This window comes from Salvelinus sp. IW2-2015, linkage group LG4p, assembly GCF_002910315.2.
Source record: "Salvelinus sp. IW2-2015 linkage group LG4p, ASM291031v2, whole genome shotgun sequence".
NCBI lineage: Eukaryota > Metazoa > Chordata > Actinopteri > Salmoniformes > Salmonidae > Salvelinus > Salvelinus sp. IW2-2015.
Window position 1 is genome coordinate 342096 of NC_036841.1, and position 11605 is coordinate 353700.

The window sequence follows — 11605 nt, forward strand, 5'->3', positions numbered from 1 at the left end:
AAATGTGTGTCAGGGGTTTTAATGTGTGTGCTGTTGTCTCCTTATTTCAGTAACATCCCCAGTGTGGAGCCAGACTACCAGAGCTACACACCGCAGACCCACACTCCCTTCATGTCCAACAGTGCCCCACCCAGCAACAGCGGCACGGGCATCCTGCCCTCCCCGGCCACACCCCGCTTCTCCGCCCCCACTCCACGCACTCCCCGTACCCCGCGCACCCCAAGAGGGCCTGCCAGTGTCCAGGGATCGCTCAAATACGACAACTCTGACCTCTACTCGCCCGCCTCCACCCCTTCCACTTGCCGACCTCTCAGCTCAGTGGAGCCAGCCACTGTGCCCTCCATCCCTGAGGCCCACAGCCTCTACGTCACCCTCATCCTTTCTGAGTCCGTCATGAACCTCTTCAAGGACTGTAACTTTGACAGCTGCTGCGTGTGCGTGTGCAACATGAACATCCGTGGCGCTGATGTGGGCGTGTATCTTAACGACAACGGCGAGGCCCAGTACCCCTGCACTTGTGGTTTCAGCGCCGTGGTCAACCGTCGCTACGGCAGCTCGGCCGGTCTCTTCCTGGAGGATGAGCTGGACGTGGTGGGGCGTGGCTCGGACGCCGGCCGGGACTCTGAGAGGCGTTTCCAGGAGCTGCGCGCTGCCTCCCTTCACAGGATCGGCAACCCCACAGAGAGGCCCCCAGACGAGCTCATCCTGTTGCTACAGGACCAGTGCACCAACCCATTCTCCCGAATGGCTGGGGTGGAGTACCCCAAGGCGTTGTCCTCCGGTCCCTCTCACTCTTCTCTACGGGTAGAGGAGAGGGACTGCTATAACGACTGCTACATGGCTCTGGAGCATGGCCGGCAGTTCATGGACAACATGTCAGGAGGCAAGGTGGACGAGGCGCTGGTTAAGAGCACGTGTCTACACAACTGGCCTAAACGCAAAGGTGAGTCTGCTCCTTCACTCATTGATAATGCACAAACTTGTTTCCCCTCCTACTTTTTACTTATTTTCCTCTCTCTTCCTACTCTTATGTGAAACACAGTCTTCTTGGTTAGATGTATGTTTGTATGATGCCGAGCCTTCCCACACTCTTGTTTCTCCCTCCAGCTGCAGAAGTGAGCAGGCTGTTCTCTCAGGATGTGCTGCGGGTGCTGCTCTCCCTCCAGCCTGTACTCCAAGATGCCATCCAGAAGAAGAGAAGCGTACGTTCCTGGGGCGTTCAGGGACCTCTCACCTGGCAGCAGTTTCACAAGATGGCCGGCAGGGGATCCTACGGTAAACACAAGGACTTTAAAAATTAAGCATAAAGATCCAGGTTTTTTTCTGGATCAATAACAGGCTTAGGTGGTGGCCTGTCGGTGCGGCTGAATTGAATAGAATTCTTGCAATTCTATAAATGTCTCCATGGAGCTGAGAACTGAAGAAAAAAATGCAGATGTCGTGCTATTCCACTCCGTTTTGTCGTGGAGCTGAGAGAATTTTGCAGTTTAATACAAATTTCCTTAAATTTTACATTTTGTCATGGAGCTGATCCAGACAATCCATGAATTTTGACTGCTAATGCTGTGTTCTTTTGCTTAAACATGACAGAATCCATACTACTAAATTTAGTTCACCCTGATTGTCTAGCTTTTATTTTGGTGATTGTAGTTCTCAAATATAATATTATATAAAAATATATAGGTCCATTATCTTTTCTACATACTTTATATCTGGTTTAAGTTTACAAAAAGCATTTTCCATCCCTGGTATAACATGTAAAGATCATATAGATTTATCAGGATTTTTTGGGTCAGAAACAAGTGTTTGTAATGTGACAACCTACATTTATTATTATTTTTTAACTTTTTTGTTGTAATTTAGCAGACGCTCTGATCCAGAGCGACTTACAGGAGCAAATAGGTCTAAGTACCTTGCTCAAGGGCACATCAATATATTTTTTTCACCTAGTCGATTCCAAACAGCCAACTTTTCAGTTACTGGCCCAGTGGTACTATCTGCTAGGTTACCTGCCGCCCTCAACTCCTTCTGCAATGAGTCTGACTGTCCCTGCTCTCTGAACCATTAGGCACTGACGAGTCTCCAGAGCCCCTCCCCATCCCTACCTTCCTGGTGGGCTATGAGTATGACTTTGTGGTGCTGTCGCCCTTCGGCCTGCCTTACTGGGAAAAGTTGCTGCTGGACCCCTTCGGCTCCCACAGGGACGTGGGATATGTTGTCATCTGTCCTGAGAATGAGGCTCTGCTCCGTGGGGCTAAGAGCTTCTTCAAGGACCTTACGGCCACGTACGAGGTAAGCAGACACACACACTCTCACGCACATAGACAACCTCGATAGTCTAATAAAACATAAATGTTTGAGAAAATTGGTACATTTACCCATGTTTTTCCTCTTTGCAGGCCTGTCGACTGGGTCAGCACAGACCAATCTGTAAGACTCATGCAGATGGAATATTGCGGGTTGGTACAGCAGAGGGCAGGAACCGGGCAGAGCAGCCTCTCAGTGACTGGTTCCTCAAGATGGCCAGCAGTAACGGGAACAGCGAAGCCTTCAGCAAACTCAAACTGTACGCTCAAGTGTGCCGGCATGACCTGGGTACGTCTTCATTAGATTGCTGTCTTCTATTTCAGGAGATTGTACTGAATAAGAGATGGGATCTCTTTTGGGTTTATAATTTTTGATGTGGCTTGTATAAGAAGCAAATATATAAATGTATTTTATTGGTTATTTTCTGAGTTAAGTTTAATATTTGACATTGGCAACTTTTTCTTTACTTATTTGTTACTCTCCTCAGCTCCATACCTGGCTGGACAGTCTCTGGACAGCTCTCTGTTGAACCAGCGTGGCCCCACTGTGGCCTCCCCCCAGTTCTCCTCCTCCCAGTCCCCCACGACCCCCTTCTCAGGTCCCCAGAGCGCCACCAGCAGCAGCACTGCCCAGCCTGCCAACACCAACAGCACCCCACCCTCCTCCACAGGCCCCCAGGCAATGGGAGGGACAGGGGGGGTAGGAATGCCGTCGGCCAAGCCCAGCTCCTACACACCATATGGGACATCAGGCCTGCAGGGCAGCGTCTCCCAGAATGGGCCCCAGTCGGGTGCTCAGACTGCAGGGGAGAATGGCCCCACTGCCAACCAGCCCCAGGCCAGCACCGAGCCCGTAGAGACGTATGTAACCCCACCATCTTGCATCCTCTGGTTTAGTCACACTGAGTTTAAATGATTTTCTGTAGCACCACTTGTAGCCCTAAATTTGTAATTGACTCGCACTTGGAATAGTCTGAATTACGACTGCATAACCTTACCCATCTCTCCCATTTTTATGCACCAGACTTGTCTGGAAAATAACATTTGGCCTGCTAAATGTCTTTAATACTTAAAGCTAGTTGGCTGTTGGACCTTTGACGCAACTGCTGCTCTCTCTACAGCACATTAGAGAGAGACAAGGTGGGCGTCCCTACAGACGGGGAGTCCCACGCTGTGACGTTCCCCCCGTCCATTGTGGTTTACATTGTGGACCCCTTCAGCTACGGGGAGAGGGACACCCACTCCAGTGTGTGGACGCTGGGTCTGCTGCGCTGCTATGTGGAGATGCTCCAGTTCCTGCCACCTCACATCAGAAACTCTGTGTCTGTGCAGGTAATGGAGGACTTGATACATGTAGCCAGACTGCAGACCATTCACATTTATGTTCAGCGCATTGGCTCTACAGACAAGTTATCTCAAACCCCTGTGGGGGTTGGTGTGTTTAAAAAGGCTGTTTCTAACAATATGCTGTGTTGTGTTGGTCAGATCATTCCCTGTCAGTACCTGTTGCAGCCTGTGCGCATTGAGGAGCGCCATCTGTACGGTCAGCATCTCAAGTCCCTGGCCTTCTCGGTGTTCACCCAGTGCAGACGACCCCTCCCCGGCAACACCAACATCAAGGCTCTGACGGGCTTCGGCCCAGGCCTGGCCATCGACATGGCACTGAGGAACACAGAGGTAAACAACACACCACACATAGGAAACTGCACAAAACCTCACAAATATTATTCCTGGATTGATTAGACTGCTGATCGGTTTTAGAAACTGTCACAATGTGAATGGTCTGTTTTAATATAACATCCTGGTCTTTGTCTAGTCCTTGCATATACCTTGATGATCCAAGAGACCACTGCTCTGTTGAATAAAGACAATGGCTTACTAAATACAGCTTGCTAGGTGAAACATAAGGAACCATTGMTCTGACCCATGACCTTTTGACTTTTACACCTGTGCAGAGGCCAGAATGTCTGCGTCTGTACACACCACCGTTCATCCTGGCACCCGTCAAGGACAAGCAGACAGAGCTGGGGGAGACGTTCGGTGAGGCCTCTCAGAAGTACAATGTGCTGTTTGTGGGCTACTGCCTGTCGCATGACCAACGCTGGCTCCTAGCCTCCTGTACTGACCAATCAGGAGAGCTTCTGGAGACATGCATCATCAGCATCGACGTGCCTAACAGGTCAGTGGCACACACGCACAACCTGCCAAATGGTAGACACTTGACATGCAAACCAATTCAATTCAGGAATCMTTCTCTTTCGTGACTGTTTGTTGTGTCCTCTGTCCAGGGCTCGGAGGAAAAAGGGTTCAGCCAGACGACTGGGCCTGCAGAAGCTGTGGGAGTGGTGTCTAGGCTTGGTGCAGGTGACATCACTGCCCTGGAGGGTGGTGATTGGCCGCCTGGGCAGAATGGGCCACGGAGAGTTACGAGGTATGCCACACTAGTCCAAACTCCACCAGACGGGGGAGATATACACTGAACAAAAAATATAAGCGCAACATGTAAAGTGTTGGTCCCATGTTTCATGAGTTGAAATAAAAGATCTCCAAAAAAAATCGCATGCACAAAAAGCTTATTTCTCTAAAAGTAATTACACAAGTTTGTCTCACCTGTTAGTGAGCATTTCTCCTTTGCCATGATAATCCATCCACCTGACAGGTGTGGCATATCAAGAACTGATTTAAACAGCATAATAATTACACAGGTGCACTTATTTTATTTCACCTTTATTTAACCAGGTAGGCCAGTTGAGAACAAGTTCTCATTTACAACTGCGACCATGCCAAGATAAAGCAAAGCAGTACGACACAAACAACACAGAGTTACACATGGGATAAGCAAACGTACAGTCAATAACACAATAGGAAAGTCTATATACAGTGTGTGCAAATGAGGTAAGATTTGGCTAGTCCTTGCATATACCTTGATGATCCAAGAGACCCCTGCTGGGGACAATAAAAGGCCACTCTAAAATGTTCAGTTTTGTCACACAACACAATGCCACAGATGTCTCAAGTTGAGGGAGTAGGGAATTGGCATGTTGACTGTAGGAATGTCCTCCAAGAGTTGTTGCCAAAGAATTGAATGTTAATTTTTCTACCATAAGCCGCCTCGTCGTTTTCGAGAATTGGCAGTACGTTCAGCCAGCCTCAGACCACATGTAACACGCCAGCCAAGGACCTCTACATCCTGCTTTTTRACCTGCGACATCATCTGAGACCAGCCATCCGGACAGCTGATAAAACTGGGTCTGCACAACCAAAGAATTTCTGCACAAACTCAGAAAACATTTCAGGGAAGCTCATCTGATTGCTCTTCGTCCTCACCGGGATCTTGACCGGACTGCGTTGTAACCGACTTTAGTGGGCAAATGCTCACCTTCGATGGCCACTGGCACGCTTGAGAAGAAGTGTGCTCTTCACAGATGATTCTGTTTCAACCGTACCTGGCAGATGACAGACAGCGTGCGTTGTGTGGGCGAGTGGTTTGCTGATGTCAACTTTGTGAACAGCGTGCCCCATGGTGGGGTTATGGTATGGGCAGGCATAAGCTGTGGACAACAAACACAATTGCATTTTATAGATATACAGGGACAAGATCTTGAGGCCCATTTGTCGTGTCATTCATCCTCCACCATCACCTCATTGTTCAGCGTGATAATGCACGGCCCCATGTTCGCAAGTATCTGTACACACTTCCTTGAAGCAGAAAATGGCCCAGTTCTTCCATTCCCTGCATAATCACCAGACATGTCACCCTTTGAGCAMGTTTGGTATGCTCTGTATCGACGTGTAAAACATGTTCCAGTTCCCGCCAATATCCAGCAACTTCGCACAGCCATTGAAGTGGTTTTCTCAAGGTATCTGTGACCAACAGATTCATATCTGTATTCCCAGTCATGCGCAATCCAATTGACTGATTTCCTCATATGAACTGTGACTCAAAATCTTTGAAATTGTCACGTGTTGCATTTATATTTTTGWTCAATATATATATTGTTGTGCCCTGACTGACGACACCTATCTCCCTCTGTTTTCCAGATTGGAGTATTCTGCTGAGCAGAAGGAACCTGCAGTCTCTCAGCAAGCGCCTCAAGGAGACCTGCAGGATGTGTGGCATCTCTGCCGCAGACACTCCCAGCATCCTCAGCGCCTGCCTGGTCGCCATGGAGCCTCAGGGCTCCTTTGTCATCATGCCAGGTAAAAARTAACAYAAGTTGAACCTTGAGRYATGGCWGCACAYTGCYGCCWTGCTTCCCCRGTRTGWGTCCACTGAYWTTCCTGAAATGTTTTTSMMYWYTCTGTATCGTGTTAACCRRTCTCTCTGCTGTGTAGACTCTGTGTCGACAGGCTCAGTGTTCGGCCGCAGCACCACTCTGAACATGCAGACGTCCCAGCTGAGCACTCCTCAGGACACGTCCTGCACCCACATCCTGGTGTTCCCCACCTCGGCCATGGTGCAGGTGAACAACGGCACCACCGAACAGAACCTAGACATCGCCTTCAACCCCATAAACCCTGGTCAGTAACACACACACACTGTAGATGTTGATGCATTTCTAGGCTCTGGCTGTAGTCTGTCTCTACACAGGGCGACGTTACCCGAAACAGGGAGACAGAGCAGCTCTGTCTAAGCTACTGGGATATAGTCTTGAATGACTCTTTGTGTTTATCGCTCTCCATAGATGGTTCAGATGGGATGGGCATCTTTGACCTGTTTGATAACGACATGGTGGACCCTGACCTCATCAACATCCTGCCTAACTCCCCCACCACCTCCCCTGTTCACTCCCCGGGTGGACACTATCACCAGGGGGGAGATGGCAGCAAGGTAAGCCCCTCTCTGCCCCTACACAACACTACCAGCAGGAGTATGCTTACCTGACTACTGGTAAATGAAGGTTGAATAAGGATTGGTGGTGTCCCTGTGTGTTCCAGGGCCAAAGCACAGACCGTATGGAGTCCCATGAGGAGGCCCTGAACATCCTGCAGCAGCCTATGGCTCTGGGCTACTTCATCTCCACAGCCAAGGCTGGCCCCCTGCCTGACTGGTTCTGGTCAGCCTGCCCCCAGGCACAGAACCAGTGCCCACTGTTCCTCAAGGTACCTATCTACCGCTCCTCTGACAGTTAAACTGCTCGCAATGGCTTTTGTTCTTCTCGGGTCCTAAAACTCAGCAGCACATTTATGCGTTACTTAAATGTGTACTTGATCAGGAGTCCTGTCATTTGAATGTTTCCCTTTTCTAATGTAACTGGTGCGATGTTCAGGTGTTCTTCTAGCTGACCTCTTGTCGTCTGTCGTCCCTCCCCAGGCCTCCCTGCACCTCCACGTGTCCTCGGTCCAATCAGACGAGCTCCTCCACAGCAAACACTCCCACCCTCTGGACTCCAACCACACCTCAGATGTGCTCAGGTACACTGCTCAAATGGAATGGAAGCCAAATGAAATAACAAATGGACAATACATTGATTTGATAGGCAGAAAAAAGGGGTGAATTTAATGTATATTTAGTTATACCTAGTGATGTGCTCTCTTCCCCTGAAAGGTTTGTGCTGGAGCAGTACAACGCCCTCTCCTGGCTGACGTGTGACCCTGCCACTCAGGACCGGCGCTCCTGTCTGCCTGTTCACTTTGTGGTGCTCAACCAGATGTACAACTTTATCATGAACATGCTCTGAACAAGGATATCAAGGGGGATCTATGGACCTCATCATGAAACAAATGGTAGGGGATTCCCTGAAGTGGATGGACCCTCAACACTGCAGGTTGGGGGCATGGCCATAAGGAATCTCCCCCCCAGCCAGCTGCTCCATGGCAGCACTGGAGGTGTCCTAGCCTATCAATCAAATGCCAAGTGTCCATTTTGGATGATGAGGGACTTTTCATAAAGGAGAATAGTCTTTTTAATAATCTTAGATTTCAATCTTCTGATAATTTTATCTTAATGAAATGCCTGCATATATATATATATTATTTATTGTAAGTTTTTAAATGTGTCATTTGTATTTCTTTATCTTTTATATATAAAACATCTAAAGGTTGTGTATTGCCATTTCACTTTAAAAGGAATTGGTTTAAAATGTAAAGTAATTTTCTCAATTACAAAACCAAAACCCGCTCAAGTGAATTTGCTGTAGGCCGCTTTTAGAGTATTATTTTTTCAAAGGGTATTGCCCTGATGTACAGATTTAAGTAGGCTGGGCATTTATATCCTCTCCTTTTGAGTGGACATGATTTACAGCTCAGCCAAAGTGGCGGAGTCTGTTGCACAGTAATTCAATGCATTCAGATAAATGGGATATGAGGTACAGGTTGTCAGATTATATATTTTATATGACAGATTTAGAGAATTGTGTGTATATGTGTGTACATATAAATGTGTGCCGCTACAGATGGTGCAGCTTCTGTTTTAGGAATAAAGTGCGTCTACCTATCCAATTGTTTTGTCTCTTATGGAAACATTGCAGTGTTGAGGAATGGAGCAATTTCTTCCGGTACGAAGTTCTAGCCCTTGCTTGTTAAAATCTAACTCAGAATGCAAATGTTACCTCTGTCCTTGTTAGRCACACCCTCACTGCTGGGTGAGGGTTGGATTGGCACATTAATGAGATGTTGTTTTAGGGGTTGACAGGGCCATGGCTGGGGTCCAGATGGYTCCTTAATGGACCACGGGTTTAGGGTTACCCCCATTTAACCCCTACCCCAGCTAAATGGATTTGGCAGGTCGGTAAGAGTGGAATTGGCTAACTGAGGAGAACAGCTCATCCCAAAGCCTCATCCAATAACCGCCTTATGTTCAGTCTAATGGGATCCCATTGGAAGGGTAGCTAGTTGCCTTATTCGTTAGTGGGCATTAGGGACAGTGTGCCAGAGCTGTCATTTGAGGGCAATTATAGTGCAACACAACTATTCCAGTCACACTGAAATCATCTGCGGACCAAGCAACATACAGTATGGACAAATTAAGTGTGTATTTATTGGAGTTTGGGCCAATATGGGTAAACACAAGGCTGAGGGGATGTGAGATCAGAGAGCTGATCTGTGACAGTGTGAGCATGTTCTCCAGGACTCTGAAATATAATTCTGTGTTCGTAACATCTAGTTAACCGCTTTTCATAGAATCTCAAAGCGCTTTAAACAAACAAGCAATCACGACAGGTCAGCCAATAGAGGCCAAGTCTTTAAAAGCTGTATCCTCTGAAGATGGAYGGGGTCAGTTCATGGCTTGAGCGGAAAGAGCTGGTCAGAGGATGGTAGATGGAGTCTGCTTGTAGAGGGCAAGTCTGGGAACCAGCCTGATTCTTATAACCACTGGACTTCTCTTCCACTCTGTGGAACACCACTTGGGTGATGCCTCGGCAGCTCTGGGTGCCAGAAAGCTCACCACACAGTTCAGAATAGTAGCCAGTCATCCTCATTATGAACCCTCTGCCTCAGCATCAGTATTCCTCTCACGCTTTAGGCGACTTTTCAAATAGTGTTCTCAAATACCAGCATACGACTGGGAAACGTCCACTTGAACACCCCTCCAACTGCTAATTACTAGTGGAAAACTTGTCTACCATCTGAGCTCCGACTTRTCCCACATGCTGACGTCACATACAGTACTAAGGAAATTACCTCGATAACAGRATTTTCTGCAGTTAAAGGCAACGAAACATTTAGAAAAAGCCATCTAACATGTTAACTAATTTTGTTTACAAGCATGATAACCATAAACTGAAAGTACAGCTAACAGCTTGTTTGCCATCAGCCAATTGGTGTTCTCAATGAGTTGAAGGCATGTAAATGCACACTCATTGCTCCCACTTTACAAGTAGTACTATTTTCCCACTTATGAACACAAGTCCTCCAGGAGCGGAGAGATGCCATAATGTAGACGTGCAACTGTGTTTGCAGTCCCTAGCTTTGAGGACCTGATGTGTATGGTTGGGTTTAATGTATTACTTGAGCTTCTTGAAACAGAAAAGCCCTGGAGTCTCTTTTCCTGCTCACTGCTGCTCCATCACAGTGAGATGATTTTAATAGTGGTTTATCCCTCTGACTTATGTCACTCTATATAACAGCTGAATGAGAAACTCTGGCTACACTACAACCTATAATTCCACCTGTTGTTCACACTCCGGTTTGCTCGTTAAGTGAAAGATCAAATCAGGAGCTTAGGAGTCCTAATGAGATTACCATTAGTCACTAGTGATAGTTAATGGTATTTTCCTCTGTTGGTAAGTAACAGTGATGACTGGAGCCAGAGGACATAAACTCGAGGGCAGTAGGTCTGAAGACAGTGTATCTTTGTTTTCTAGAAGCCTACAATTAAATTGTACAATGAGCTCTAATAGGAAGACAAAGATACACAAATATTAAATCGCCTGTTTGTCATTCAGTAGAGAAGCAGCTGTCCACTATGTTGGTCAGCCTAATAAAGCAGCTTTAAAAAGGATGTAAATACAGTAAGGTGACTTTGTTCAGACCAATGAAAAGAGAGGTTCAGCCAATTCATGTCACTTCTCTGTACTGTACATGCTCAGAATCGAATGTTTGTGTACAGCACAGAGCAACCAATGCCAAGAAGAGCTGATAAAACCTTAAGCTGGTTTAATGGAATTTAGATAAAGGTTACTCACTTAAGTAGTGGAAGATTAGACAGTGCTTAATGAATTCTCTGTATTCTAAATGGAAAGTTAAGCTTGGCCATTTAATTGACCTGTATGGCAGGTCATAGTATATGCAATGTAGTATGTCCTCTTCAAATAATTTCCTAATGTTTTCAACCCCTATAGCCAGTATTCATACATAGCAGTCATAATGTATCATGTGTAATGGGTATTAAGTTGGGCATTCCTAGGGCAGCACAGGTTTCTGGTCTAACGCATAGTAGTTGTGATTATTTGGGTTATAAAATGGGTTAAATGTTCTCTAAAATCCCCCTTTAGAGAATCGACATCCCCATGTATCCCCAATGACCATTTCTTGGGCTGTATGAGTGACAGTGTGCATGATAGAGAGTAGGTGAGGAGGAGAGTGCTAGAAAGTGAGAGAGGGAGGGTGAGTGAGACAGAGCGAGGTAGAGGAAGTATTTGTATCTGAGTGTTACCTGGCACTACAGACCCCACAGACAGACACAGCAGGTTGTCTCAGAGCCAAAGGAGTCTTTCATGCTGGAGATTTTGGATATTGAATCACTTCAAAAGTCTGATAAGGGTGTTTTCCTTGGAGTAAGCCACTTGCCTGCCTTTTTGATTTGCTGCTAAGGTTGGCTGACATGCATTGGCAGATGGAGCAATAGATAGGTATGT

General features: G+C 47.0%; 1 protein-coding gene across 1 annotated transcript in view; it reads left to right on the forward strand.

Annotated features, from left to right (window-relative positions):
- LOC111958217 (mediator of RNA polymerase II transcription subunit 13-like) overlaps positions 1–8742 on the forward strand; it is a 30828-nt gene extending 22086 nt beyond the window's left edge. Inside the window, exons 16-30 of the mRNA XM_023979425.2 lie at positions 51–943; positions 1108–1275; positions 2069–2292; positions 2400–2595; positions 2795–3167; positions 3428–3638; positions 3792–3983; positions 4262–4485; positions 4595–4737; positions 6348–6506; positions 6642–6827; positions 6992–7137; positions 7245–7409; positions 7621–7721; positions 7855–8742. Of these exons, the coding sequence (XP_023835193.1) occupies positions 51–943; positions 1108–1275; positions 2069–2292; positions 2400–2595; positions 2795–3167; positions 3428–3638; positions 3792–3983; positions 4262–4485; positions 4595–4737; positions 6348–6506; positions 6642–6827; positions 6992–7137; positions 7245–7409; positions 7621–7721; positions 7855–7987 (3514 nt within the window). The 3' untranslated portion in view covers positions 7988–8742. The remainder of the gene's footprint in view (positions 1–50; positions 944–1107; positions 1276–2068; positions 2293–2399; positions 2596–2794; positions 3168–3427; positions 3639–3791; positions 3984–4261; positions 4486–4594; positions 4738–6347; positions 6507–6641; positions 6828–6991; positions 7138–7244; positions 7410–7620; positions 7722–7854) is intronic.
- The last annotated feature ends 2863 nt before the right edge of the window (positions 8743–11605 follow it).